The following is a 26687-nucleotide window of genomic DNA, read 5'->3' on the forward strand; positions in this document are numbered from 1 at the left end:
CAAACCCAGGGGTGTCTCTGGAAGGCAAGCTCACGAGACAGACTGACTAACTCTGGACATATCATGAGGGCGAAGTTACTGGAAAAAGAGCAGCTACTTGGAATGGTCAGTGGTAAAAGGAAACGGGGAAGACAAAGAACACATTGGCTGGTCACCATCAGGGACACCTGAATGGACATTGGGCAATAGAAAGACGCCGTGGAAAATAGAAGAGCATGGAGAGGACTGGCCTACAGGGTATCCAAGAGTTGGCTATGACTGGATGGCTGGAATTGGAAGAATATTCAATGTGACACATTTGTCACCTTGTCACATCTACACTTACATAATTAACAAAATGATTTATACAACCTCAATTCTATAAATGGTGGGACAGTGTGTAAAATGTGAATGAATACAATGATTTGGAAATTTCATATGACCATATTAAATTCAAAAGAGAACCTAGAACACATATCTGAAGATGAAAGTGAAACATTTTTCTATTTAATTTATAAAATGAACTTTAGAAATTGATGGCAGCAAACTATCTCAAAAAAGTTGGGACAGAGTTAACAATGCGGGAAAAGGAAGTGGTACTAATGATAAATAGCTGGAGGGACTGTGTATAAAAAGAGGCAGAGTCTCTGAGAAGCAAAGATGGTCAAAGATTCGCCAATCCGTGAAGACTGCATCTAAAAATTGTGAAACAATTTCAGAAAAATGTTCCTCAACGTAAAATGGGAAAGACCTTGAATATCCCGCTATCTACAGTACATATAAAACAATTCTGAGAAGCTGGAGAAATTCACGTGTACAAGCCACAAGGCTAACTGTCAATATTTGATACTCGAGATCTACGGGCCCTCAAGTGGCACTAGATTAAAAACCAGGCATGATTCTGTAAAGTAAATCCCTGCACAGGCTCAGGAATACTTCCAGAAATCACAAATGCAAGTTAAAATTGTATCATGCAAAGAAAAAGCCATATATATATATATATATATATATATATATATATATATCTCAATCAACACAATTCAGACATGCTGGCACCTTCTATGGGCTAAAACGCTTTTAAAATGAACTGAGACAAAATGGAAAACTGTGGTCAGAAGAATCAAAATTTGAAATTATTTTTGGAACCCCCAGATGCTGTGTCCTGTGGACTCAAGAGGAGAGGGACCTTCTGGCATGTTATCAGCACACAGCTTAGAAGCCTGCATCTCTTATACCTGCGTGACAGCAGCTGTGTGATCATCAGTAACTGACAGGAGAGTCTGTGTCCCTCCTCTAGGCAATTTCTGTGGTAGGGTCCACATAATAGAATCACAGAAACTGAGACATCAACTAGAAAATGAAGTCATAACTAGAGATGAGCGAGCACCCAAATGCTCGGGTCTGCGTTATTCGAGTCGAGCTTTTCGTAAAATTCGAGAGCTCTACTCGAGTAACGAACCCCATTGACTACAATGGGAGACTCGAGCCTTTTTGTATTTGCCTCTCTCTCTCTCTCCCCCCCCCCCCCTCTCTTCTATCTCCTCAAACTTTTTATTCTATTCTGCACCCAGTTTTGGGGGACCATATTCAGTTGCCCCCTTCTTCAGGAACAAGCAATACCAATCGTGTCACATAAAAGAATATAACCACATTGCCTATGTTCATTACCATGCTCAGATCTGTCTCCAAGAGCTCCACCGGAAGTGAGTCACATCGTATCGTGCGCTCTACTGTGGAACGCACACCACATAAAAAAATGAAGAAAACAGAAGAGGAATTCCAGGTAAAAGCACGTCAGGCACCTGGGAGATTAATCCAGAAGAAGAGTCAAAGGTCAGCTGGGTCATTTATGCAGAAAAAAAAACACATAAAATCACACTACTAAGAAAAGAACTAGTAATTGAATCCCGGGAAAGCTGAGTTAGTGTAAGGTCTGGCACTCGTGTCTACCGCCCTCATGCAGTTCCGGGCAGCTGCAAGCATCCCTCTGCTCTCCCTGTGTAGATGGATCCTATGTGTCTGTTTTTATCCAGCACTGAGAGGGTTAACCAGTTATCTGGCTCTCAGCTCACCTCTGGGGTTAATAGCCATTACTGCTCCATTTAAGCTGGGTTGTGGAACTTCCTCTGTGCCTCAGACTTGTTTGTTGGATGTGTTTTGTTTCTCACACTCTGTAATTCTAGGTCACCTATTTCTGATATCTTGTCTATTTTATCCTCTACCCTTTCCCGCATCCGTTTATATTACATGTCCATTACTTAATGCTTTTGCCTTTGTGTGTCCCTGTCCATTTCTGTCTACTCTGTGCACCGCTCCCCTCTCCTTGGTTAGTCAGTTCTGTTCTATGGGTCCTGTGTTCTCTTCATTGTCCATGTGTCTTGTCAGGGATAGTTAGCACTGAGGTTCCAGTGCGGGGATGTTCTTATCAGGACGATCACCCTGCATGTAGGCAAAGACCTTCACTTCCTCCAGCTTACCTTAGGGCAAGTTACCCATCCTGGATTTCCCCGCTTCCTTACCTCCATTCACTGGGGTCAGCTGTTAGCCATACCAGGTCTGGTTTATAAGCCAGGTCTGGGAGGTTAGTCCAGTTAGTCCACCTTCTAAATTCCTAACAGTTAGGCTCTTTTCACGCTGGTTTTCTCTACAGCGCTGACTCCATCCTGGGTTTCAGTCTTCTGTGCAGAAAACTGCACAGGGATGGAAACTAAATTGAACCATAGGGTTTCATGACTGAGACAGAGACATCTCCGTTTCACATGGTTTCCGTCCCTGTCGCTTTTTTGGGGCGTGATAGAAAAGTACTAAAATGTCCAAAGTCCCCCTACATGCCCCTATCAATCTCTAATTTACTCATTGTCCTGTTGCCCCCATTTCTCTGGATGGTGGCACATCATCTCACGATTTTTGAGCATCAGCGCTACTTTTTTTTTGCAAAAACATGGCTGCCGTTCGCTATTTCCTAACGAGAAAGACAATTCGACTTTCTAATGTTAAAATTGCATTGTGCACAAAAGGTCGTTCATTGCGATAAAACATCGCAAAACAAAAAATAGGGCACGCTGCGATTTCCCCCCCCCCCCCCCCTCCACATTGCAGGAGTCAAAATATCGCAAATATGAAGGAAACCAGTGAAAATCATTGCTTTCATAATTCTACATTTTCACTCACTCTTGCATTGCACAATTTTCTCGCCACTGTGAAGGCGCCCTGAAACATTGGGGGTTTTTTGCACTCTTCTGATATCATCCCACCGAACCCAACTGCTGTTATCTGCGCCTGTTTTAGGCCGCGCTATTTTCTCGCGATGCGATATCGCCACAGATCACAACTATGTGAAGCCCATGCTTTCTTACGGATTCCTTCACATTATCGATGTTTTCTAGGCTGCTGCATTGCGAGAAAAAAATGGCTAAATATTGCCGCGGTTTGCTGTAGCCCGTGTTTCCCTATGGAGCCTTCATCTCTGTTGCATCGCATAAAAAGGCGGTTTTCGTGCACCGCGATGCAACTATTACAGTAGGAAGTCCTACTGTTTCCCCTAAATTAAGCCCTGGCTGCATTTAAAAAAAAGAAAAAAAAAAATTGCCCTGGGAAGCTGTAGGGCGCCGGCACACTTACGTTTTTCTTGCGCGTTTTTTTTTAACGTGGTTGTCAGTGAGAACTTTCTAATGTTAAATAAGCGCATCGCACAAATCGGAGAAGCGCCAACTTGGGATGCGTTAACATTAGAAATACCCATTGACAATCGCATGAAAAAAAACGGGCAAGAAAAACGCAAGTGTGCCGGAGCCCCGACTGGGGAAACGTATTCCGAACCTCCCCAAACACACCCAGAAATGGCTGCCCTACGGCTGCCGCGCTGCACTTACTGCAGTCGCTCCTGGAGGGAAACATCCGTGAGCCGTGATTTAGTTAAAACAAAACTGTCTTGCATTATGGGTAATGAGAAGCTGGCGGCCATTATTGCATTATGGGTAAGGAGAAGCTGGCGGCCATTATTGCATTATGGGTAAGGAGAAGCTGGCGGCCATTATTGCATTATGGGTAAGGAGAAGCTGGCGGCCATTATTGCATTATGGGTAATGAGAAGCTGGCGGCCATTATTGCATTATGGGTAAGGAGAAGCTGGCGGCCATTATTGCATTATGGGTAATGAGAAGCTGGCGGCCATTATTGCATTATGGGTAATGAGAAGCTGGCGGCCATTATTGCATTATGGGTAAGGAGAAGCTGGCGGCCATTATTGCGGACGGCGAAGCGCTATATTAACAACACTGTCTGTCCCGGTAATAATACTCGCGCACCATGCGTCTATGGAACCCAACAGCCAGATCTGTGACCCTCCCAGGGGAGTCCAGCATATCCTCTACCCCCCAACAGATCTAGGAGGCTCTTATACACAGATCCCCCCCCCCCCAGTCTTCTAGAATGGTTTCACCCTAAATGTTACTTCTGTTATTGGTCTACTTCTGCCGATTCCATTTTACTGTTCTAGGGGTTTTCTCTAATAATGGGCCATTATTTTACTCTGTAATTCCGGCTTTGGCCATTCTTGTGGCCCCCGGACTGAAGACACGAATGTGATGATGAATGTCATCATTAACCCTTTCCAATCCACTGTCTGACGTCTGAAGATATTCTGATTGAAGGCTGTGCAGCTCCGATGTTAGAAGACTTCCGGCAGGGTATTCTTACTGTATATTACTGGCCGCTCTGTTGTCGGGGGGGCCTCTCCGGCATGTCCCATACCGCAGTACTGGCTCTAGCCAGCAGATGGCACCAATGTATAATGGCAGAAAGAGAGAGCCCCCTAGGAAACCCTGAATCCAAAATTGGATTGCAAAGGGTTAATATGCTTTGATCTTTCTAAAACCGATAAACCATGGCTGTGATTGGTTCATCGAGTGCTGGCTCTGATTGGATGAGCCACGGCGCTCGCGAACCAATCAGAGGCAGCGCCTCTTGGAGGTGGGGTTTTTCAAACCTCTGACCAGGAATCGTTGCCTGAAGACATGCGGCGGGCGGAGCGGGCAGGGGCCTCATACTGGGGCTATACTAGATGTGGGAGCTCCTCCCTCTGCGCCTGCAGCGCCCCCCTCCTGCGGTCCGCCCCTTCTTTGTAACATTTCTGTATACGGTTCTGTTACGTCCCGCGACTGGAGCACGCACCAAAACACGGCATGGGGACAGCCGTGAGCGGTCCGATGGAAATCAATGGGCTCTGAGCAGGCGACAGGCAAGGGAGCCATGAGGAGGACATTACTGTGTGCTAGGGGCTTTGAGAAAACTACAACTCCCAGCATGCACAGGTTATTGTGGGTACATTCACCAGCCAGGTAGAAAACAGAAACCCGGACTGGACGAGGCGGAGTGCGGGAGGAGCGCCGCCAGTCACTGCTGCTACTGCAGTCCTTGTTACTGTGCTCTCCACGCGCTGAGCATACTGGGAATACAATCATGACTACGTGATACCAGAGGACATTACAGGGAGAATGCATAAGAGCAGAGAACTACAACTCCCAGCATCCCCCGGGCTCCCAGCTCTCACACAATCGCTGGCAGTCTATAGAAGAGAAGACACTAAATCCATCACCACAGGAGTCCCGCCCCTCGTGTCACATGACCATCTCCATCTTCACCACCACAGGTCCTTCAGCCACTACATGTCGTCATTACTGCTGAGCTCCGCCCACTTACCTACTGGTCACGTGGTGGTGACATCATCACAGGTCCTTCCAGCTGCAGATCAGGTCCTGCTGGTAGTCCCTGGTGTTCTCTCTGTTATCAGCCATTCTCCCAGCTGTCAGGTAAGCTTCCATCAGGTGTTTCTGTGCGCTGCTTGTCCTGGTGTATATTTGTGAGCTTCTCGTGAGGAGTCTGTAATATGTATATAGTCTGTAAGCATCTGTGTATTATTGTTATAAAGGGTCTGACATTGACTTGCAGGAATGCTGCCGTCCAGTAGGTGGCGCAGTGGAGGTATTGTTCCATCTCCCTTACTTGCACATGACTCCTGTTGTGATGATATTGGTATTCGCTCCCATTATTTTGCCTCCGGCTCTTCCTGGAGGGAAGCGGTCAGCAGTATTTCACAGGTTAAACCGTTGTGTCGCCGCCGCCATGACCGCCGCAGAGCAGTCCTTAGTAACGTCTATGACCTCGCCGTCACCCCGGTATTATAATGGCGTCCTCCGAGCCGGCGCACACCGAGCCCTTCCAACCGCGTTCAGCGCCGCCGCCCCGCCACACCGAGCCCTTCCAACCGCGTTCAGCGCCGCCGCCCCGCCACACCGCGCCCTTCCAACTGCGTTCAGCGCCGCCGTCCCGCCACACCGAGCCCTTCCAACCGCGTTCAGCGCCGCCGCCCCGCCACACCGCGCCCTTCCAACTGCGTTCAGCGCCGCCGTCCCGCCACACCGCGCCCTTCCAACCGCGTTCAGCGCCGCCACCCCGCCACACCGCGCCCTTCCAACCGCGTTCAGCGCCGCCGCCCCGCCACACCGCGCCCTTCCAACCGCGTTCAGCACCGCCGCCCCGCCACACCGAGCCCTTCCAACCGCGTTCAGCACCGCCGCCCCGCCACACCGAGCCCTTCCAACCGCGTTCAGCGCCGCCGCCCCGCCCCACCGAGCCCTTCCAACCGCGTTCAGCACCGCCGCCCGGCCACACCGAGCCCTTCCAACCGCGTTCAGCACCGCCGCCCCGCCACACCGCGCCCTTCCAACCGCGTTCAGCACCGCCACACCGCGCCCTTCCAACCGCGTTCAGCACCGCCACACCGCGCCCTTCCAACCGCGTTCAGCACCGCCACACCGAGCCCTTCCAACCGCGTTCAGCACCGCCGCCCCGCCACACCGAGCCCTTCCAACCGCGTTCAGCACCGCCGCCCCGCCACACCGCGCCCTTCCAACCGCGTTCAGCACCGCCGCCCCGCCCCACCGAGCCCTTCCAACCGCGTTCAGCACCGCCGCCCGGCCACACCGAGCCCTTCCAACCGCGTTCAGCACCGCCGCCCGGCCACACCGAGCCCTTCCAACCGCGTTCAGCACCGCCGCCCCGCCACACCGCGCCCTTCCAACCGCGTTCAGCACCGCCACACCGCGCCCTTCCAACCGCGTTCAGCACCGCCACACCGAGCCCTTCCAACCGCGTTCAGCACCGCCGCCCCGCCACACCACGCCCTTCCAACCGCGTTCAGCACCGCCGCCCCGCCACACCGCGCCCTTCCAACCGCGTTCAGCACCGCCGCCCCGCCACACCGAGCCCTTCTAACCGCGTTCAGCACCGCCATCCCGCCACACCGAGCGCGGATGGGAGAAATCCGTAATCCGTCAAGGTAAACCTATGGGTGCTAACTGAGAAGGGGGCCTGAAGAGCTTGCGGACCCCCCCGTTATCCAGTAGGCGGTGAGATCAAACCCCTTCCGGGATCCGCTGGATACAATCCACTAACGCAGCGTAAGGGTTAATAAATCACAACAGTACGGGAATAGCGCAACGCGTTTCGCAGGGAGAATCTCCCTTCTCAAGCAAATACATTACAGATAACGTGTCTGAGAGAGATACATAGAGAAGGCGGGGGAGGGGGGATATGAGGGGGGGGGGCGTAATGACGTTCGTAAATTGAGCACGCTCTCGCAAAGTATGGCACTGGTAATGGGAGTGCGCTTAAGTGAAAGAGTGCCAGCTTCAGGTGTGTCTCTCCGCCCCTCTGCACTATTTGTAATTAGAGGAGGCGGGACGGGGCAGGGCTAAGTTTCGGGAATTGGCTCCGCCCCCGCCTCTCCTCATTGCAAAAAGTGCAGAGGGGCGGAGAGAGGGTGGAGAGCAGGCAGAAAGGGGGCGGGAGCGCTGCTCCTGACTCTTCCAGCCTCCTCCCCCTGCAGAGAGAGACGCCGTAAATACCCGGCCGATATACGGTCCTCTGAATGCGCCCCAAGGGTCAAAGCTCAGATTGTAGACTCTAGAGCAGAACATTAAACTGCAAGAGTCGTTTGGATCAGTGTTCCCCAACTCCAGTCCTCAGGGACCGCTAACAGGTCATGTTTTCAGGATTTCCTCAGTGTTGCACAGGTGATGTAATTATTGTCGGTCCTCAGACATTGCCACAGGTGTTCTTACCATAGGATATCCTGAAAACACCTGTTGGTGGTCCCTAAGGACTGGAGTTGGGGAATACTGGTTAAGACCATTCGCTCGTGTGTTTTTAGATTTGGACCTTCATATTGCGGACGATTCCATCCATTGAACACATTTTTTTAAGCGAAGTCCCTAGAGTTCATAAGAAGAAAAGATAAACCGCTGTACTTGGCTTTAGAAGACACAGTACCTCCAGCTCAGACTACACCAAGAGCCAGGGAGAGGCTGAGATTATTGAGCTCCGAGCTAAGCACAAGGCCAGTGTTATGTGTGCTGCTAAGATCTGTAGTTCTAAGCTTCCTAGCAGCATAGCCCTCACAGGGTTAATTGATTGAGCTGGCTGGGTCTGGTACTTCCTGCTAGCCAATCTCCTGGGTCTGTGCTCACATATAAACCCAGCTCCTGGTCAGTCTCTGTATGGTGTTCAGGGTGAACAGTCATGAATCCTTGTCTGTTGAAGTTTGCTGTGTGACCTGCTATCTGTGTTCTGTTGCAGCTTGCTGTGTGATCTGTGCCTTGCGGTTCATGTCCGTTTGTATGTTTATTTTGTGTCAGTTTGGTCTGCTGAGTTTGTTTGCCATGTCTTCGCTAGGTTGGCCCCTAGGGCCCTCTAGTACAGTGTTTCCCAACTCCAGTCCTCAGGGACCGCCAACAGGTCATGTTTTCAGGATTTCCTCAGTGTTACACAGGTGATGTAATTATTGTCGGTGCCTCAGACATTGCCACGGGGGCTCTCATCATAGGATATCCTAAAAACATGACCTGTTGGTGGTCCCTGAGGACTGGAGTTGGGGACCCCTGCTCTAGTAGATGTGTCTTGCTAGTGTAGGGACTGCAAGATACAAGGGGCATTGCTGGGGCTTGCAGCTTAAGTTCATTGGCCAATGTACGAACTTAACACCTCACATTTATATTCAGCTTATCATCTGTCACTAGTGGTTGCATTGTGGCTGCTGACCCAACAACAGCAGTCGTCTGCGGGCTCCTCTCCTCTTCTTGCCCAACGAACTGCATTCGTGACCCTATTCTCTCACCCAAAATCAGCCTGGTGCACGAGTACACCGACCCAGAAGATAGTTAACCTGTAGGGATTCCAGGAGATGGAGCCCCTCCGATCTGCTATTGGTGGCCTACACTGTGGATAGGGGGATCAATACTTTGAAACTGGACAAGTCCTTTCAGCCCTTAACATTAATAAACCCCAATATTTATAGTACCATATAATGTACCGAAAAACAGCAAAAAGATTCTAAGTGGATTGAAATGGAAATAAAGCACAATTTTTCCATCTATAACTTTATTTTGTGGGTCAGTGCGATTCAGACAATACCAGATTGATTACATTTTTTTCTTTTGCTGTAATATCTTTGAAAAGATTGGAGATGAGCGAGCATACTCGTTAAAGGAGATGTCCCGCGCCGAAACGGGTTTTTTTTTTTTTAAACCCCCCCCCCCCCCCCCCCCGTTCGGCGCGAGACAACCCCGATGCAGGGGTTAAAAAAACCACCCGCACAGCGCTTACCTGAATCCCGGCGGTCCGGCGTCTTCATACTCACCTGCTGAAGATGGCCGCCGGGATCCTCTGTCTTCATGGACCGCAGGGCTTCTGTGCGGTCCATTGCCGATTCCAGCCTCCTGATTGGCTGGAATCGGCACGTGACGGGGCGGAGCTACACGGAGCTACACGGAGCCCCATAGAGAAGAGGAGAAGACCCGGACTGCGCAAGCGCGGCTAATTTGGCCATCGGAGGGCGAAAATTAGTCGGCACCATGGAGACGAGGACGCCAGCAACGGAGCAGGTAAGTATAAAACTTTTTATAACTTCTGTAATGTGGTACAATGTACATTACAAAGTGCATTATTATGGCCATGCAGAAGTGTATAGACCCACTTGCTGCCTCGGGACATCTCCTTTAAGGACAAATACTGGAGCGAGTGTCGTCCTTTTCGTGTATCTGCCTTCTCGTCCGCAAAGATTCGGGTGCCGGCGGCGGTGAGCGGTGGGTTGCAGGAGTGAGCTGGGGGGAGAGAGTGATCTCACCCGCCCCCCACCCCATTCCCCTCTGCTCTCCCCGGCCACCCCCCGCCGGCACCCGAATCTTTGCGGACGAGCAGGCAGATACACGAAAAGGATGATACTCGCTCCAGTATTTGTCCTTAACGAGTATGCTCACTCATCTCTAGAAAATATCCCAAAGAAACCCTTTTCTGTCGTTTCATCCTCGGGGGGTAAAGACAGTTTGCATCTGCAGTACATGGAGCTGGATTGTCCAATACAAACCCTGCCGCCGTGGGCTTACATGGACGCCGGTTATTATTCTACCCCACTAACACATTTTTAAAAGTTTTATTTAATAAATGATATGGTATTAAAAAATACAACTCATCCTGCAAAAAGAAGCCGGCATTGTGGCTCTGTCGGGGGAAAGTAAAAAAGTTTGATGTGTTGTGGTTTTTTTTTTTAAAGCAGGAAGGATAAAACAAAAACAGCAAGAAAACCCCTCCGAGGGCCTTTTTATATAGTAAGGTAAATTAGACCGCGCATCAAGTAGTGGCGACGTAATGGGTGCCGTTGGCTTGGCCTGCATTTACACTGAACAGTAATTGGGTTTCCAGTGTTCATTCGAATGTGCAGCGGATATATAAAGTCTACACACCCCTGGGGAAATGCCGGCCTTGGTCATGTTATAAAGTCTGACAGAGATGAATCCTTTCAGAGTTCTTTCCACCTTCCATGTGACCCGTTTTCTGTACAATTCCATTGGAAAACAAACTGAAATAATTCAGGGTGGAAAAATAAAAGTAGCAAAACTAATATAAGGCAGTTGCATAAGTGTTTACACCCGCTTATGTTCGGGGATGCGGTTACATAAGTGTTCACACCCGCTTATGTTCGGGGATGTGGTTACATAAGTGTTTACACCCGCTTATGTTCGGGGATGCGGTTACATAAGTGTTCACACCCGCTTATGTTCGGGGATGTGCTTACATAAGTGTTCACACCCGCTTATGTTCGGGGATGTGCTTACATAAGTGTTCACACCCGCTTATGTTCGGGGACGTGGTTACATAAGTGTTCACACCCGCTTATGTTCGGGGACGTGGTTACATAAGTGTTCACACCCGCTTATGTTCGGGGATGCGGTTACATAAGTGTTCACACCCGCTTATGTTCGGGGATGCGGTTACATAAGTGTTCACACCCGCTTATGTTCGGGGATGTGCTTACATAAGTGTTCACACCCGCTTATGTTCGGGGATGTGCTTACATAAGTGTTCACACCCGCTTATGTTCGGGGATGTGCTTACATAAGTGTTCACACCCGCTTATGTTCGGGGATGTGCTTACATAAGTGTTCACACCCGCTTATGTTCGGGGATGTGCTTACATAAGTGTTCACACCCGCTTATGTTCGGGGATGTGGTTACATAAGTGTTCACACCTGCTTATGTTCGGGGATGTGGTTACATAAGTGTTCACACCTGCTTATGTTCGGGGACGTGGTTACATAAGTGTTCACACCCGCTTATGTTCGGGGATGCGGTTACATAAGTGTTCACACCCGCTTATGTTCGGGGATGCGGTTACATAAGTGTTCACACCCGCTTATGTTCGGGGATGTGCTTACATAAGTGTTCACACCTGCTTATGTTCGGGGACGTGGTTACATAAGTGTTCACACCCGCTTATGTTCGGGGACGCGGTTACATAAGTGTTCACACCCGCTTATGTTCGGGGATGCGGTTACATAAGTGTTCACACCCGCTTATGTTCGGGGATGTGCTTACATAAATGTTCACACCCGCTTATGTTCGGGGATGTGCTTACATAAGTGTTCACACCCGCTTATGTTCGGGGATGTGCTTACATAAGTGTTCACACCCGCTTATGTTCGGGGATGCGGTTACATAAGTGTTCACACCCGCTTATGTTCGGGGATGTGCTTACATAAGTGTTCACACCCGCTTATGTTCGGGGATGTGCTTACATAAGTGTTCACACCCGCTTATGTTCGGGGATGCGGTTACATAAGTGTTCACACCCGCTTATGTTCGGGGATGTGGTTACATAAGTGTTCACACCCGCTTATGTTCGGGGACGTAGTTACATAAGTGTTCACACCCGCTTATGTTCGGGGACGTGGTTACATAAGTGTTCACACCCGCTTATGTTCGGGGACGTGGTTACATAAGTGTTCACACCCGCTTATGTTCGGGGACGTGGTTACATAAGTGTTCACACCCGCTTATGTTCGGGGACGTGGTTACATAAGTGTTCACACCCGCTTATGTTCGGGGACGTGGTTACATAAGTGTTCACACCCGCTTATGTTCGGGGACGTGGTTACATAAGTGTTCACACCCGCTTATGTTCGGGGACGTGGTTACATAAGTGTTCACACCCGCTTATGTTCGGGGATGTGGTTACATACGTTTTCACACCCGCTTATGTTCGGGGATGTGGTTACATAAGTGTTCACACCCGCTTATGTTCGGGGATGTGGTTACATAAGTGTTCACACCCGCTTATGTTCGGGGATGTGGTTACATAAGTGTTCACACCCGCTTATGTTCGGGGATGTGGTTACATAAGTGTTCACGCCCGCTTATGTTCGGGGATGTGGTTACATAAGTGTTCACACCCGCTTATGTTCGGGGATGTGGTTACATAAGTGTTCACACCCGCTTATGTTCGGGGATGTGGTTACATAAGTGTTCACACCCGCTTATGTTCGGGGATGCGGTTACATAAGTGTTCACACCCGCTTATGTTCGGGGATGCGGTTACATAAGTGTTCACACCCGCTTATGTTCGGGGATGTGGTTACATAAGTGTTCACACCCGCTTATGTTCGGGGATGTGGTTACATAAGTGTTCACACCCTCTTATGTTCGGGGATGTGGTTGTGTTCAGAATTAGCCAATCACATTTAGACTCATGTTAAATAGCAGTCAGTACTCCGCTGCCATATGAACCAGCTGTTCTAGGAGGATTTTCCTGACATTTTCTTAGTTGCATTTTTCAGCAAAAGCCACGGTCCGTAAAGAGCTTACAGCACATCAAAGGGATCTGATTGTTGGAAGGTATCAGTCAGGAGAAGGGTACCAAAAAATTTCCAAGGCATTACATATACAATGGAACACAGTGAAGACGGTCATCAAGAAGTGGATTAAATTTGGCACAACGGTGACCTTACCAAGAACTGGACGTCCCTCAAAAATTGATGAAAAGACCAGAAGAAAATTAGTGCTGGAGGCTGCCAAGAGGCCGACAGCAACATTAGAGGAGCTGCAAGAGTTTCTGGCAAGTACTGGTTGTGTAATCATGTGACAACCATCTCCTGTATTCTTCATATGTCTGGGCTGTGGGGTGGGGGGCAAGACAGAAGAACATCTAAGCCCGGCTGTTTTACTAAAACCTCCATCCCGTCTGCCAGGAGTCGGTGGAGAACGTGTTCTGTCTGATGAGACTGAGGGGGAACTTGTTGGCCAGAATTCCAAAAGATATGTTTGGCTCAAAGCCAACATTGCCACCACCAGAAGACCGCCAACCCGCAGTGACGATGATGGAAGCAGTATTATGTGGGGGGACGTTCTGCTGCTGGAACTGGGGCTTTATTCAAGGTGGAGGGAATTATGAACAGTTCTAAATATCAGTCCATTTTAGCACAAAACCTTCAGGCCTCAGCGTAAAAGCTGAAGATGAAGAGAAATTTCACCTTTCAGCAAAACGACCCAAACTTGAATCCCAGTGAAGATCTGTGGGTCGACCTGAAGAGGGCGCTACACACGAGATGCCCTTGCAATCTAACAGATTTGAAGTGCTTTTGCAAGGAAGAGCGGGCAAAGCCACGAGATCCGGCCCGGGTCTCCTCCTGTATCGCACTATTCTACTTTATCTTTCTAGTAGACTTGAAGGAGTTGATGGACCGTTGATCAAGAGGTTTGGTGAAGAGTGTTTTTGGCTTGTCAAGCTTTTCTTGGGGGTTGAAATTGTTTAGTTGTTTCCATTTGTATATAATTTTCCCCTAAACCTGGAGGAATGCAACAAAGTATCTGACTGCTAAATATTAAAGAATACCTGCACATTCACTTCAGAGCGCACCTGCTCAATCGGCCATTTTTGAGTCCTTCCGACAGTTGAACACAGCCCTATATAAGCGCTATATGGAGCCATCTTCAGTTGCTGAAGGGATCCGAAAACTGCAAATGAAGCAGGAGCGCTCCAAAGTGAAGGTGCCGGTATTCTTCTTGCTCGGTGCTTCACAGTGTGTTTTTTGGTGTTGGTGTATTCATCAGGTTCTGTACATGGCACATATACAGGATCGATCTACTGTAAATGTCTGAAAGATACCCCTGTACTGTGAATATTATATAATCCCCTCTAGTCCATGTGGCGACGGCTCTGAGAAGCTTTTCTCTGGCTGCTCTATAAGTGAGGTTCTGTATATCACATATGATGATGTCCCTGTAGGATTTACAGCCGCTCCTTTCTTCATAAAGGTTCCTGCAGTTCTACAACCTCCAGTTCATCCCGTTTTCTGATCTTCTCATCCAATCCACTCCTTCTCCTGAATGACCCACCAAGGATGGCCGAGGACAGGAAGGAGATCACCAGAAGAATATTAGACTTCACCTTGGAGATCCTCTACCTGCTGACCGGAGAGGTGAGCGCTTCTACATTTCTATCCTCTTTATTGTAGTATTTACCAAGTCATCGGGAAGGGAAATCGATAATGGGGAGTAATAGGAAGAGTCCAGTGTCCTGTATAAGAGCGGCCACCAATATGGTCAGTTATGTATCATGGTGAATTAAATTATTACTATGACCAAGGAGCATCCTCTGTGTCTAGAGGAAGGAAGGTTTCTACACCAATGCAGATGATTTGCTTCCAGGGTTTGTTCAGACGATGGAATTCACTTTCATCTCTGAAAACCTGTGTCAAAAACCACAACTTTCTGATGTGTTTTTTGGCGAGGATTTTGCCCTGTTAATGGGAAAAACCCACTGGCAGAATGCGAAAAATCACATTTCTGGGTCAGGAGGGTCATGTCCCTTCTTGATGCTGAAATGTGTTTTTTTTTTTTTTTTTTTTTTCCAGGTCGGAATTCTGGGTGTGAATTTTGCCCATTAACAGGTCCAAATCCGAGTGCAGATCTGTGGCATTTTTTAGGTGGAATCCACCATGGCAACATACCTTAAGAGTAGAGAAACCTTGAAGCTCTCCGCCTGAGGAAGGTGTCATTGTGAATTCACCACCACTTTCTTGAGTGCAATCATATTATAAGGTTATAATCGCTAGATTTTTTTTGAATTGGGTCTCTTATTGCCATATTCGGAGTTGGAAATTACATTTTTTTCCACGAGGAGAAATTAGTTTCAGCCTATAAATTAATAGAATAGGCTGAACTTCCATCTTTTTTCAGCCATACAAATGGTTATCAGCTTGAGAGGCAGGTTCCTGACAGATTGTAATCCTCTAGAAAGGGGGATGTGACGTCACTTATTATTGTGTACATGATGGTATTTCTCAGTGTCTCTCCATACACAGGATTACACAATAGTGAAGAAGACATCGGGGGACGGTGTGACTCCCATCATCCATCTCCAGGAGTCAGGAGGATGGAGCAGGAGTCATTTCCCCATCACAGAGCCTCCCTCCCCGATACATGAGCAGAAGATCCTAGAGCTCACCAACAAGATGATGGAGCTGCTGACAGGAGAGGTGATGTTGCGGGGGATGGGGGGACATTATACAGTAACAGGAGGGGTCTGGGTGATGACTGGATATTGTGTTGTCAGGTTCCTATAAGGTGTCAGGATGTGGCTGTCTATTTCTCCATGGAGGAGTGGGAGTATATAGGAGGACGCAAGGAGGACATCATGAAAGAGAACCTCAAGCCTGTTACATCACCAGGTAAGAAGGATTATTTACAGTTGCATTAAAAAGTAAATGAGCCCTTTGGATTTACAGATTTTTTTGCCATTCTTCTATACAAATCCTCTTTAGCTTTGTCACATTGGATGGGGGCCGTCTATGGACGGCCATTTTCAAGTCTCTCCAGAGATATTTAATTGGGTTCAAGTCAGGGCTCTGGCTGCACCACTAAAGAACATTCAGAGTTGTCCCTCAGCCACTCCTGTATTGACTCTGATGTGTGCTGCTGGTCATTGTCTTGTTGGAAGGTGACCCTTCTGCCCAGTCTAATGTCCCTTGTGCTCTGGATCACGTTTTCATTATCTCTGTGCTTTCCATCAATCCTGACCGGTCTCCATGTCCCCATCATGGTACTCCACCACCAGGCTTCTGTGTAGGGACGGTGTTGGGCAGGTGATGAGCAGCGCCTGTTTTCCTCCAGACAGAATGCTTAGAATTGAGGCCAAGAAGTTCAATCTTGGTTTCCTCAGACCAGAGTATCTTGTTTCTCACAGTCTGAGAGTTCTATACCTGCTTTTTGATAAACTCCAGGAGGCTTTCATGTGTCTTACTGAGGAGGCTTCCTTCTTACCTCTCTGCCATAAATCCCAGATTGGAGGAGGCTGCAGTGATAGTTGACCTTCTGGAAGTTTCTCCCATCTGTACACAGGTCACCTCTCTTACCAAGGCCCTTCTTCCCTGATTACCTAGTTTGGTGAGTCGGCAGCTCTAGGAAGAGTCCTGGTTGTTCCAAACTTCTTCCACGTAAGAATTCTGGAGGCCGCTGGGCTCCGGGGAACTTCCAGTACAGAAAAAATGTTTTTGTAGCCCCCAGCTCTGTGCATCCGTACAATCCTGTCTCTGAGCTCTACATGCAGTTATTGCCGCGTCATGACCTCGTTTTGGCTTTGATCTGCATTTTGAGCTGTGAGACCTTATAAAGACAGGGAGTGTCTTCAAATCAACTGAATTTACCATAGGTGACTCCAAAGTGTAGAAATGTATTACAGTATATTGTAGAAGCAATCAAATGATCACAACTTTAAATCCCCTAAGGCCGCTCTCACACAGCCCACTTTTTACCAGATTAGCACAGTGTACAATGCCTCCATTGATATTAATGGGTCTTCACAGACTTGCGCTCGAACACAGCCTTTCTAACTTCTGTTTTTGCGCATTTTAGCTCTTTTTAAAGCACCTCATCACCTGTCACAATGATGGGGTGCATTTAAAAAACGCTGTAACACGCGTTTGAAAACACAGTTTTGTGAACGCATGTGTGAAAGCAGCCTAAAGGGACTCAAAAATGTAAAGTTAAGGTAAACTAAAAAAAATTAACAGTAAAACAAAATTTGAAATATTGAAAATTCAAAAACCCGACTTCCTATTTTATTTTCGCTAAAAAAAAAAATGTAAACCTAAAGTTAAACATAATTGCAATCACCACATCCGTAAGACCACAAGCTGTCTAAGTATTGTGTTATTACTAGGGATGAGCGAGTATACTCGCTAAGGCACTACTCGCTCGAGTAATGTGCCTTAGCCGAGTATCTCCCTGCTCGTCCCGAAAGATTCGGGTGCCGCCGCGGGGTGGAACAGAGGGGAGATCTCTCTCTCCCTCTCTCCCGCCCGCTCTGCCCCGCTCCCCGCCGCAACTTAACTGTCAGCTGCGGCGGCCCCCGAATCTTTCGGGACGAGCGGGGAGATACTCGCTCATCCCTAGTTATTACGTATTAAACAAGGCAATCAAAAGTAAGGAAAAGCATAATGATAGAATTGTGTGGTTGTTTTTTTGTCACCTTGTCTCCTCAAAACTTTTTTATAAAAAGTGTTCAAAAAGTCGCATGTACTCAAAAATGATAAACAGACAGCTTGTCCAACATACAAGAATTGTTCACATGGCCGCCTCGACAATAGAATAAAAAGTTATAGGGGTCAGAATATGGCGACAGAAAGGGATTGGAAAACTATTTTTAATCTATTGAAAGCAGTAAAACCTAAAGTCTACAAACTTGGTATTGCCGTAACAGAATAACGCGGGTCCTCACTTCTTCATGAGTTACACTGGTGACATTTAATGGAGAGTTTACTTTATTTCTCTGCTTTTCCTCTCTTGTTTCCTTTTCCTGAGTGATTACACTGGTGAAAAAACTATTCAACAGATTTGCTTTTTTTAATCATCACTCTGCTATTTTTACCTCATTACTTTTTAAAGGGCCAACACCTTCCGCTTTAATCTTTTTACTATTTATGTAGTTGAAGAACAGTTTAGGGTTAGTTTTGCTCTCTTTGGAAAGGAGTCTCTTTGTCTCCACCTTCGCTGCTTTTATTTGCATTTTTTACATAATTTATGTTTTTCCTTTTTATAGCTTTTTAATGCTGCTTCACTGCCAGGATGCTGTTGGGAACAGGTTGCCTATCTTTCTGTATAACTCCTTAATTCTTTTTAGTGTGGCTTTGACTTAACACCTCATCCTGGGTATGGTTCTGTGACCAATCTAGATAGTCCACTAAATTACAGAATATCTTAAACTTCATCTTTATATTTGTTCAATTAGGGAAATCACTCCTGCATTTCAGAGGTGAACCAGCATCTATATTAGTAATATATGCTATATCTTGTGTATATGTTATAGATTGCCAATGTTGTGACCGCCTCTAATCCACGCGGTGACGGCTCTGAGAAGCTTTTCTCTGGCTGCTCTATAAGTGAGGTTCTGTATATCACATATGATGATGTCCCTGTAGGATTTACAGCCGCTCCTTTCTTCATAAAGGTTCCTGCAGTTCTACAACCTCCAGTTCATCCCAGTTTCTCATCTTCTCATCCAATCCGCTCCTTCTCCTGAATGACCCACCAAGAATGGCCGAGGACAGGAAGGAGATCAGCAGAAGAATATTAGACTTCACCTTGGAGATCCTCTACCTGCTGACCGGAGAGGTGAACACTTCTACATTTATATCATCTTTATTGTAGTATTTATCAAGTCATCAGGAAGGGAAATCCATAATGGGGAGTAATAGGAAGAGTCCAGTGTCCTGTATAAGAGAGGTCAAGTGACCAGCAGAAAATGTGAAGACTGGCTACCAACATGGCCAGTTATGTATCATATAATCAATGCACCGGTAGTAATGCTATAGGAGTAATGAGAATGGTAAGTAGACACATTGTAACCAGGAGGGGAGGGCCGGGGGTAAGAGGATCAGAGGCTGGAGTGTAGTCTGAAGGGGTGGGAAGAGGGTGAGAGGGCCGGAAACAATTGGATCAGAGGCTGGAGTGTAATCTGGGGAGAGAAGGAGGAGAGGGCCGGATACAATTGGATCAGAGGCTGGAGTGTAATCTGGGGGGGAAGGGAGGGTAGAGGGCTGGGAACAAGAGGATCAGAGGCTGGAGTGTAGTCTGGAGGGGAGGAGAAGGGAGAGGGCCGAGAACAAGAGGATCAAAGGCCGGAGTGTAGTCTGGAGGGGAGGAGGAGTAGAGGGCCGGGAACAAGAGGATCAGAGGCCGGAGTGTAGTCTGGAGGGAGGGGGAGAGGGCTGGGAACAAGAGGATCAGAGGCTGGAGAGTAGTCTGAAAGGAAGGAGGAGGAGGAGAGGGTCAGTAACAAGAAGATCAGAGGCTGGAGTGTAGTCTGGGGGGGAGGAGGTGGAGAGGGACCAAAACAAGAGGGTCAGAGGTCGGAATGTAGTCTGGAGAGGAGGGATTTCAGTTAGACTGCAATAAGAAATTTTTTACACCAACATAAAAAGCGATTTTCTACCGTAAGAGCAGTGTGACTATGGAACTCTTTGACTGAGGAGGATATTACGGAGAATTCAATAAATGGGTATTCTGGCTACGGGGCTTTTTTTGTTTTTGTTTTCAACTAATAGATTGTTGGGGGTCTGACCTCTGAGACCCCCACAATCCTCAGAATGAGGGACCCATGTCCCCCTTTTTCCTTTTAGGTTCAAAAGCTTTTTATTCATATTTTTCAACAATACAAACATTTGTCAACACAAGCATCTTATATGAGCTCCTTTAAATTACAAAACAGAAAGAAAAATATTGGTCAATCTCTGAGAGCTCCGAAAGGGCCTAGCACGGCCTTATTACAAATTAAACAATGGACGATACAAAGGACACAGGACATCAGACAGCTAGACCTAGGAACGATAAGTAGGGTGATGAGAAGAGGGGGGGGGGGGGGGAGACTAGACTCGTGAAGCCGGGAGTGGGGTCCAAACCCAAAAGCGGCTAAGTTAACCCCTTCTGTTCTTCAAATACGCCCCGTATCAATCCAGGATTTGAATCTCTCCGAAGAACGGAAAGAGACCCACACCTGCCATGTTCTATAGAATTCTTCAAGGACACCACTCTCGTCTGCCTTCATCTCATCAAAACGCATAAGTTCATTGAGCTCCTCAACCCACATTGCCCTCGGTGGTGGGGTGGTGGACCGCCACAGTCTTGGTATGATTCTTCTGGTTGCCAAAATGAAAAAACGCAGGATACTGCCTTTGGTCTTTTTGAATCAAACCTGCATTGGAGTTTATTAGAAATGAGCGAGCGTACTCACTAAGACAAACTACTCAAGCGAGTAGTGCCTCATGCGAGTACCTGCCCACTCGTCTCAAAAGATTCGGGTGCCGGCGGGGGAGAGCGGGGAGGAACGGGGGGAGATCTCCCTCTCACTCTCTTCCCTTCCCCCGCTCCCCACCGCTCTCCCCCGCTGGCACCCGAATCTTTTGGGACGAGCGGGCAGGTACTCGCATAAGGCACTACTCGCTCGAGTAGTTTGCCTTAGCGAGTACGCTCGCTCATCTCTAGTGTTTAAGTAATTAAGTGTCCCCATGAAAGGGAAATAGAAGGTGGAAGGAAACATGGGGAGAAGAGAAGAAGAGGAGGAGGAGAATGCAATATGCAATGTGTGTCTAGCCACAAGCCCCGTATTTTTTTTAACTTTCTCCGGACAACCCCTATGTTGGTTTATTACTTTTTCGTAGCGGATTATCGAGTTGACCAGTGTTTTCCAGCCAGATATGTGGGGTAGTTCCGCAGCCATCCATTTTAAGGCAATTATTTTCTGGGCTAAGAATAAAATTTCCCTAAGCAATTCCTCATCCAGCAAACCAAACCGTACAATTTTGGGATCCAAGTAAGCGGAGAAGATAAAAATGGGGATATAGAGGTAATAAAATCAGACCAAAATATTTGAAGGTAAGGACATTCATTCAGTTGATGACTTCTGTGGCAGGCAGATGCCGGGGCTTTACACACTTTTTTTTTTTAAATTAAATGATTTTTATTGAAATTTTTGGTCTGGTTTTTTTCAACATCTAAATCATACGCACCCCCCCCCCCCCTCTTCCTTCTCTTCCATCCCCCTTCCTACTCCGTTTTATCCACTGATCAGAATAGGCCAGGTCAGTATAAGACGTTTGTATAGAAATCCTTGTCCATCTCCCCCACTGCAGAGCAGCTGTTCGTATAATGAACATGGAGGCTTGGAGTCTCCGGTGTATTCCTCCTCTCCATATCATTCTGAAAGAATTCCGAGGAAGGTTCAGATCTGCTCTTCATCTTGTTCATCCCATTCAAGGAATGGAAAAAATGAGCTGTGACTTTTACTGGCATATGTGTATAAACATTTGGCTCGTGTTACCAGTTAATTAGATTTATACGTCCTGCTATTGAAAAATGTGTCATTTAGTCCAATGTTTAAAGGGGTTTTCCGGTAATAGATCAACAGTAGTTGATCGGCTGGAGTCCGTCACTTGAAACCCCGACCGATCAGCTGATTGTGCGCTCACTGACAGCACCGCGAATACACAAGGGTTGGAGCGTAAGTCTCTACTTAGACCTCTGTGTAGTGGCCGGCGCCAAATTGGGAAAAGGAATCTGTGTTTTATTTCAGAATTCAAGATTCATTCTGCCATTTCTGTAGTGGAGTGGCCATGGCTGCACTCCTCTCAGTGGCACAGACAGATAGCGGAGCGCGGTGCAGTGCCGCTCCATTCATTTCAATGACACTGACTAAAATAGGTGAGCAATGCGCTCGGCTATCTCTGCCCAATTGAAATGAATGGAGAGGGTGAAAACGGAAAAAAATGCCCCACTGCCGAAATACGCTTTTAAGTGTTCAAAATGGGCGTGTATGCCTTTCCTGGGTGTAATAATAGTACAGGTTATGATTACTGGAGACGGGGCGCTGATCAACATGAGGGTTGTTGGCTTCCTCTGGATCAACATGGCAGATTAATAGGCTGAACTAGCTGGACTTGTGTTTCTCCAGCCTTCTCGTCCATGCTACTATTTGATCAGCTTGATAGTAGTTAGGTTTGTGGTTTCGTTGTATTCTAAAATGGGGCATTTGTCAATAAATGACAAGGAAGGAGTATATACAGATGTGTCCTTCCTTTCCTGGCGCAAGATGAGCAGCTTTGCTATATGCGCCCACTTAATAATTGTGACTTGATTGCACTGTTGATGGTTTGCTTATTAGCAGAACATATTGAATTTGTATTGTGGGAAATAGTCATCAAAAACAATTGAGGAAACTTGAGGGTGGATAGATCTTGTAATTAAGGCAATTGGGTTTTAATTACAATGTCAGGATGTGATGATCGAGTTCTTCCACAATGTGAGGGTAGCAGTGGTATTTCCTAGTTTGCAGTGTAATGAGGGCAGTTTGGGTGGACGGGGGGCAGATTGTAATCCTCTAGAAAGGGGGATGTGACGTCACTTATTATTGTGCACATGATGATATTTCTCTGTGTCTCTCCATACACAGGATTACACAATAGTGAAGAAGACATCGGGGGACGGTGTGACTCCCATCATCCATCTCCAGGAGTCAGGAGGATGGAGCAGGAGTCATTTCCCCATCACAGAGCCTCCCTCCCCGATACATGAGCAGAAGATCCTAGAGCTCACCAACAAGATGATGGAGCTGCTGACAGGAGAGGTGATGCTGCGGGAGATGGGGGACATTATACAGTAACAGGAGGGGTCTGGGTGATGACTGGGTATTGTGTTGTCAGGTTCCTATAAGGTGTCAGGATGTGGCTGTCTATTTCACCATGGAGGAGTGGGAGTATATAGGAGGACGCAAGGATCTGTACGAGGAGGTCATAATGGAGGATCACCGGCCACTTACATCACCAGGTAAGGAGAATTAGATAAAGTTTCAATAAAAAGTAAGTGAATCTTTTAAACTTTTAGATTTCAGCACTGATTGCCAATAATATGGGCCTCGTGGGGTGCAGAGTGCTAAGGCAGCAGAATACAGTCCTAAGCTCTCGCTCATGACTTAAGGGTTGCAAATTCAATCCCTGCATGGTTGAGTCAGCCTTCCATCCTTCCGAGGTCGGTAAAATGAGTAACCAGTTTGCAGGGGGGTAATAAACAAACAAGTTGGCGCTATACAAATAACAAGTCCCTTCCCTTTCACCCCCCTGTATCTGAGTCACAATTATGAAGAAACACAGGGGTCTCTTCTGGTGCCGTCCTAATCCTCTTATAAGCTCGGATCTTTCACCAGCACCTCAGTGGTTTCCTTACTACAGGTTCTTCGTCTGACTGATATAAGATGAGGGTGGTCACTGCAGGTTCATCTACAGACATTCACATTTTCCTAATGAAATATTTGATGATAATATCCTGAAAATTACATATCCCGAGAAGGGAGTGAAAGCCGAGTCTCTGTATGGAGAAGCAACTCCGAGCCGGGGATCTCGGTGTGGGGCTGACTGTATTATGTTGGTATAGAAGTGAAGGTGCTGAGAGCCGTGTGTGATATATAGATATACAGGAGCTCATGTAGTCATCACTGTGTACTTGTGTGTCCACAGATGGAGCCAGTAGGAGAAATCCCCAGGAGAGATGTCCCCGTCCCCTGTATTCCCAGGACTGTCCAGAGCAAGACCCCAATGTCCTAGAGGACCATCAGGTAGATGATGCTGAAGTCTCACCAGAAGATAACCATAAAGTGATGGAACCAAGGATCATTTTAATTATTTTTTATTTTCTGTTAGAGTGAAACTCTGATTAATATTAAGATGGAGGTTAAAGATGAAGAGGAAACGGATATGAGGACTGATCAGCAGTGTAAGGAAGGGAGACTTCCATTGGGTGTAAGAGTGGGTCGCCTAGATTCATATATCGCATCACTTGACCATCACATATAATCTATTCCGTCACTGTGTGTTTCCTACAGATGGATCCAATGAAAGAAACCCCCTGGACAGATGTCCCCGTCCTCTGTATTCCCAGGACTGTCCAGAGGAAGACCCCGATGTCCCAGAGGACCATCAGGTAGATGACAGTAAAGTCTCACCAACATATCGTCAAAGTAATTCAGCCAAAAATAATTTCACATTTTTCTTGTCTGTTTAGGTTGAAAATTTGATTGGTATTAAGGTTGAGATTAAAGACGAAGTAGAGGAGACGGATATAAGGGCCTATCAGCAGTGTAAGGAGGGGTAACCTTTCAATGGGTTTAAGAGAGGGTCACCTAGATACTATGCCTATTATCTAATGACATACATTCTATTCTGTCACTGTGTGTTTCCTACAGACGGCCTTGTTGAACGAAATCCCCCAGAGAGATGTTCCCGTCCTCACTATTCCCAGCACTGTGCAGGGGAAGATTCTGATGTCCTAAGGAGCCATCAGGTAGATGATGCTGAGCCCTACACTAAATCTATATATGAAGGGGGGTCTTCCAGTTATAGATGAAATTTGGTAGCATTCCCTGATTCAAGTCGAATGTGGTGCAGTGTCCCAGAGTCCCTCCATCCTAGACTCTATTGGTATCAAAAATAAACTGGACAGCACACACTGTAGTTTTTTGGATGCACATAAAATCAGTCCAGATGTTCACATAAGGCAACGTTTCGGGCTCAAATGCCCTTTATCAAGCTGCATAAAAGGGATATACAAAAATATAAATCAGAACCAAAGCATGGTGAGACAAAACATATGTAGTGAGACACTAGCCAGACTACATATATCAACATTGTTTCAGCTGAAGCCCCTCTTTCCTCCCTGTCACATACAGGACTTCTGGCACATCCAAAAATCTTTTAGAATCGTGTCAACCTCTGGCATCCTGTCATGTTTAATCCAGCCGAATTGACGAAGGGGCTCGACCCCGAAACGCGTATTCACTTGCTGGTTCTCAATGTTGTAAAATAAAAAGTGATGCTTTCAGTATCACATCTTGGACCTTTAGCCTTCAACTCGCTCAGAGTGTTGCGCCTTCACCACCAGTATTTTATCCCATTCTCTTTCGCTAAACCCTAGCCCACCTTGGTTATCTGGTTGGCAGCACCTCCATCATTCAAAACACTTTTTACTCCAGGATCATTTCACCGCTCTCACTGGGTCTTGCTCCACCCTCCTTTTTTATGTTTGCTACTCACAGGCATTTCTTCATAGCAGCCCTAGGGCCCTTCAGAAGGCCTTGGGCTCCCATGACAACACCTGACGGCACCTAGCGATTGGATCGCAACGGGGCTGTTGGGGACCCCTGAATGCCGATTGGGGGTTTTAAATGCCGCTGTCAAAATTGACAGTGGCATTTAAAGCGTTAACAGCACAGCAGCGGTAAGGCTGAGTGCTGATAATAAAGGTTGCGAGCGGGAGCCGGCTGTCAAAGACAGCCAGCACCTGCCGTATATAGAGCAGAATCAGCTTGCAATCCGACTCAATATGAACCCTGCACCCAGAGGACCTGACTGTATGTCTTTTGGGGTGAGTGCAGAAAGTCTAGAAATATTCAAAGCCCTTCACAGACTAGACTCTTTAAAATGATTATTCTTTATTGAAAAGTATCTAAAAACAGACACACAAGGGCTAGACTAAATGGGATAGGGGTAAAAACACCCCAAAATCCCATGAAAAACATATAAAAACAGACTCAGACACAAAGAAGAACTAGGAGAGACACCGCTGCTCTTCAGTAAAGTTCCATCAAGGGCTAAAGATGGTGATACGAGAAGAGGACCCAATGCACATCCATATCCCTAGTGTAAGGGTCGGGTGTGATGGATAAGGGGCAGAGGGTCTCAATAGAAGTGCATTGGGGTTAACTATTGTCGACAAAAACGAGCATCACTACAGGCTCTACGCGTTTCACCGCCCGTGTGGCGGATCTTCAGGAGATACGGATGCGTGGGTTTAGGCCGACTGAGATAATCAAAAGAATGTGGTCCGAGATGCCAAACCATAAGATGTTATAGGTGCGGCAACATTTATGCAGTCACCCTTAGAGAACATAGGTCAGGGACCGACACTCAATAGTGATCAGCTGTCAGTATCCCCATATGGGGAACTGGTTTGGTCGCTGGGGTGTTAGGGAATTAAAAAGTATATAGCTTGTCTGGTGACAGTGGATATCAGACCAGAAATCTCTGTATATCGGAAAAAGAGATTGCTCAACTCCCCCTTCATATAAGACCTATCTAAAGAAAACAAAAAAGTAGCAGCACTAAAGAAAATCCACCCTCTGCTCCTTATCCATTACACTCGGGATACGGATGTGCATTGGGTCATCTTCTCGTATCACCATCTTTAGCCCTTGATGGGTCTTTACTGGAGAGCGGTGTCTCTCCTAGTTCTTCTTTGTGTCTGAGTCTTTTTTTATGTTTTTCTTGGGGTTTTGG

General features: G+C 47.1%; 1 protein-coding gene and 1 pseudogene across 1 annotated transcript in view; both read left to right on the forward strand.

Moving 5' to 3' along the window:
* The window catches only part of LOC136578559 (zinc finger protein 850-like), a 189446-nt pseudogene that overhangs the window by 106721 nt on the left and 56038 nt on the right, over nt 1–26687 (forward strand).
* LOC136578898 (uncharacterized) overlaps nt 19133–26687 on the forward strand; it is an 8252-nt gene continuing 697 nt past the window's right edge. The window contains exons 1-8 of the mRNA XM_066579073.1: nt 19133–19195; nt 22814–22987; nt 23064–23187; nt 23874–23971; nt 24057–24129; nt 24239–24336; nt 24418–24493; nt 24599–24696. Of these exons, the coding sequence (XP_066435170.1) occupies nt 19133–19195; nt 22814–22987; nt 23064–23187; nt 23874–23971; nt 24057–24129; nt 24239–24336; nt 24418–24493; nt 24599–24696 (804 nt within the window). The remainder of the gene's footprint in view (nt 19196–22813; nt 22988–23063; nt 23188–23873; nt 23972–24056; nt 24130–24238; nt 24337–24417; nt 24494–24598; nt 24697–26687) is intronic.

This window comes from Eleutherodactylus coqui, chromosome 9, assembly GCF_035609145.1.
Source record: "Eleutherodactylus coqui strain aEleCoq1 chromosome 9, aEleCoq1.hap1, whole genome shotgun sequence".
Lineage (NCBI taxonomy): Eukaryota > Metazoa > Chordata > Amphibia > Anura > Eleutherodactylidae > Eleutherodactylus > Eleutherodactylus coqui.